This window comes from Montipora capricornis, chromosome 8 (assembly GCF_036669925.1).
Source record: "Montipora capricornis isolate CH-2021 chromosome 8, ASM3666992v2, whole genome shotgun sequence".
Taxonomy (NCBI): domain Eukaryota; kingdom Metazoa; phylum Cnidaria; class Anthozoa; order Scleractinia; family Acroporidae; genus Montipora; species Montipora capricornis.
Genome location: NC_090890.1, coordinates 46,488,973 through 46,490,903, shown reverse-complemented (window position 1 = coordinate 46,490,903; position 1,931 = coordinate 46,488,973). Strand labels below are relative to the sequence as shown.

Below are 1,931 nucleotides of genomic sequence, written 5' to 3'. Positions count from 1 at the left end.
GTTGATTCATTTGTAAATACAGTATACAAGTATATCCCTCAATTTCAAGTAGCCAGTTGTTAATTGCATATACGTAGAGAGATTTACAACTGGAAGTCAGGGTGGCTTATAGTGGTTATCTATCGGGCCTCCCACCACTGCGAGTCGGGGTTCAACTCGATCTGGCCCCAGTTTGCAAGTGGGCTGAGTTTCAGTCGATCTGAATGATGACTCGAGGGGTTTTTCTCCGGGTACTCCGGTTTTCCTCCCTCATCAAAATCGACTCTCAGCTAATTAACATCCAGCTGTGGTGCTGTACTCCGAAATCAAACATGGATTGTACAGCGGCAGCCAGAGGCGCCTTCGTATGCTTTCAGCCCGATATAGTGAGCTGCGCCCTTTCGCAAGTCAGTGCCCAGTACTGCAAGAAAAGGGTGATCAGCACTGCCAGTTATTGTTATTAACTGTATTCAAAGACAAATAAAGTTTCCATTATTATCAGTATTAGTGTCATTATTGCTTTTATCCCTCAAGAAGTGAGTTATAACCACTGACCATGGATCCCTTAGGTTCATTCTTCATTAGTACTCAACTTTTTTTCGCAAAATCCCAGCAGTTCTTTATTTCGCAATCTTCCGAAGGAGTGCGACATTGATCTCAACACCTTGTTATCATCATCATCATCATCATAATCATACAAACAAAGTGGCACTATTACTGCGGGAAAATGATAATACAATGAAACAGCTGGTAAACGACCATGTGGTCATTGTGCAAGTGTTGATTGTTATGTCTAAAACGAGTTGGAATAAGACTGAGTTTCAGATTTAGATAAGAAACCTAGAACATTCTCGAACATTCTAAGTCGGATTTAATTCAGGTTCCAGTTTTTCGAAGGGCGGATAGCGCTATCCACTGGTTTTGTTAGTGTTTATCGGCTGAATAGTGATTTTATCGGGTGGATAGAGTTATCCACCTTTTGAACAACCGAGGCCAGGTGTATGAGGAATTTATGTGAGAAGACTCAGGATGGTTATCTCCGAGTATTTAACTTTTTCGACAGAATTCAGCTTGGAAGTAAATAAGGCGAATTTGGGAATCATCGTTAAAGATTATGGTCAATTAAAACACCCTACAAGGGAATATACGGAGAGGGATTACAAAGTTCTATAAGCCAGCCTGGTACCGCTCAATTACAAGAAACGATCTAAAATTTTACACAGGAACGGGACCTAAGTAACGACTTTATTGTAACCTATTATATCAAACTATATTCTAGTTAGAAAATGTATTTTACAAAAAAAAATACAGAAACAGTTCCGACAAAATTGCAACGACAGGTCAAATATCACAAAAATACACTAAATTCGGCAGCTACAAAAATAATGATATATGAAAGTTTCACTGAGACTTCAACGTAGTAAAGAGACACTTGTAAAGTACACTTCCTAGAAGTAAGGAATTTTTTTTTTTCAAATATCGGATGTTGGCGGTATAAACCACAGCTAAACGTTCCAACATTTCTGGCTACTAATTTCGCCAAAAATTCGTTACCATAGCTGCATTTACCCTGAGCTAAAAATAACGCTAACCTTTACCCTAACCTTATTGTTGGAAATAGACAGCAAAGGCTTAGAATTAATTATAAAGAGACACTTCGTGTTGGATATCAAAAATTGGGCGCGCATCAAATTAGGGTCATTTCTGGTCAAAACAACATTGCATGCTTGAATGTGAATAGTTTTCTTTGCGAGGCGTTCTGTGCTATAACCGAAAGACTTCCTTTCTAGTGTCTTATTGGAAGTCTTCCTGAAACTACTTTTAACAAAGAAGACAACTACACATTCATCAAAACTCAGCATACATCCATTCACAGCAATGTGATTGCGTCTCACGGTCTGTTATCATTCTTGTTGTTCCGCTTCTTCTAGGTCTCCTTCGTCTGTAGAATC

At 38.9% G+C, this 1,931-nt stretch overlaps 1 protein-coding gene across 1 annotated transcript in view; it reads right to left on the bottom strand.

Annotated features, from left to right (window-relative positions):
* Positions 1–1,207: 1,207 nt before the first annotated feature.
* Positions 1,208–1,931, bottom strand: part of LOC138060175 (PH domain-containing protein DDB_G0275795-like) — an 8,776-nt gene continuing 8,052 nt past the window's right edge. Inside the window, exon 6 of the mRNA XM_068905897.1 lies at positions 1,208–1,931. This exon is cut by the window's right edge and continues 751 nt beyond it. Coding sequence (XP_068761998.1) covers positions 1,884–1,931 — 48 coding nt within the window. The 3' untranslated portion in view covers positions 1,208–1,883.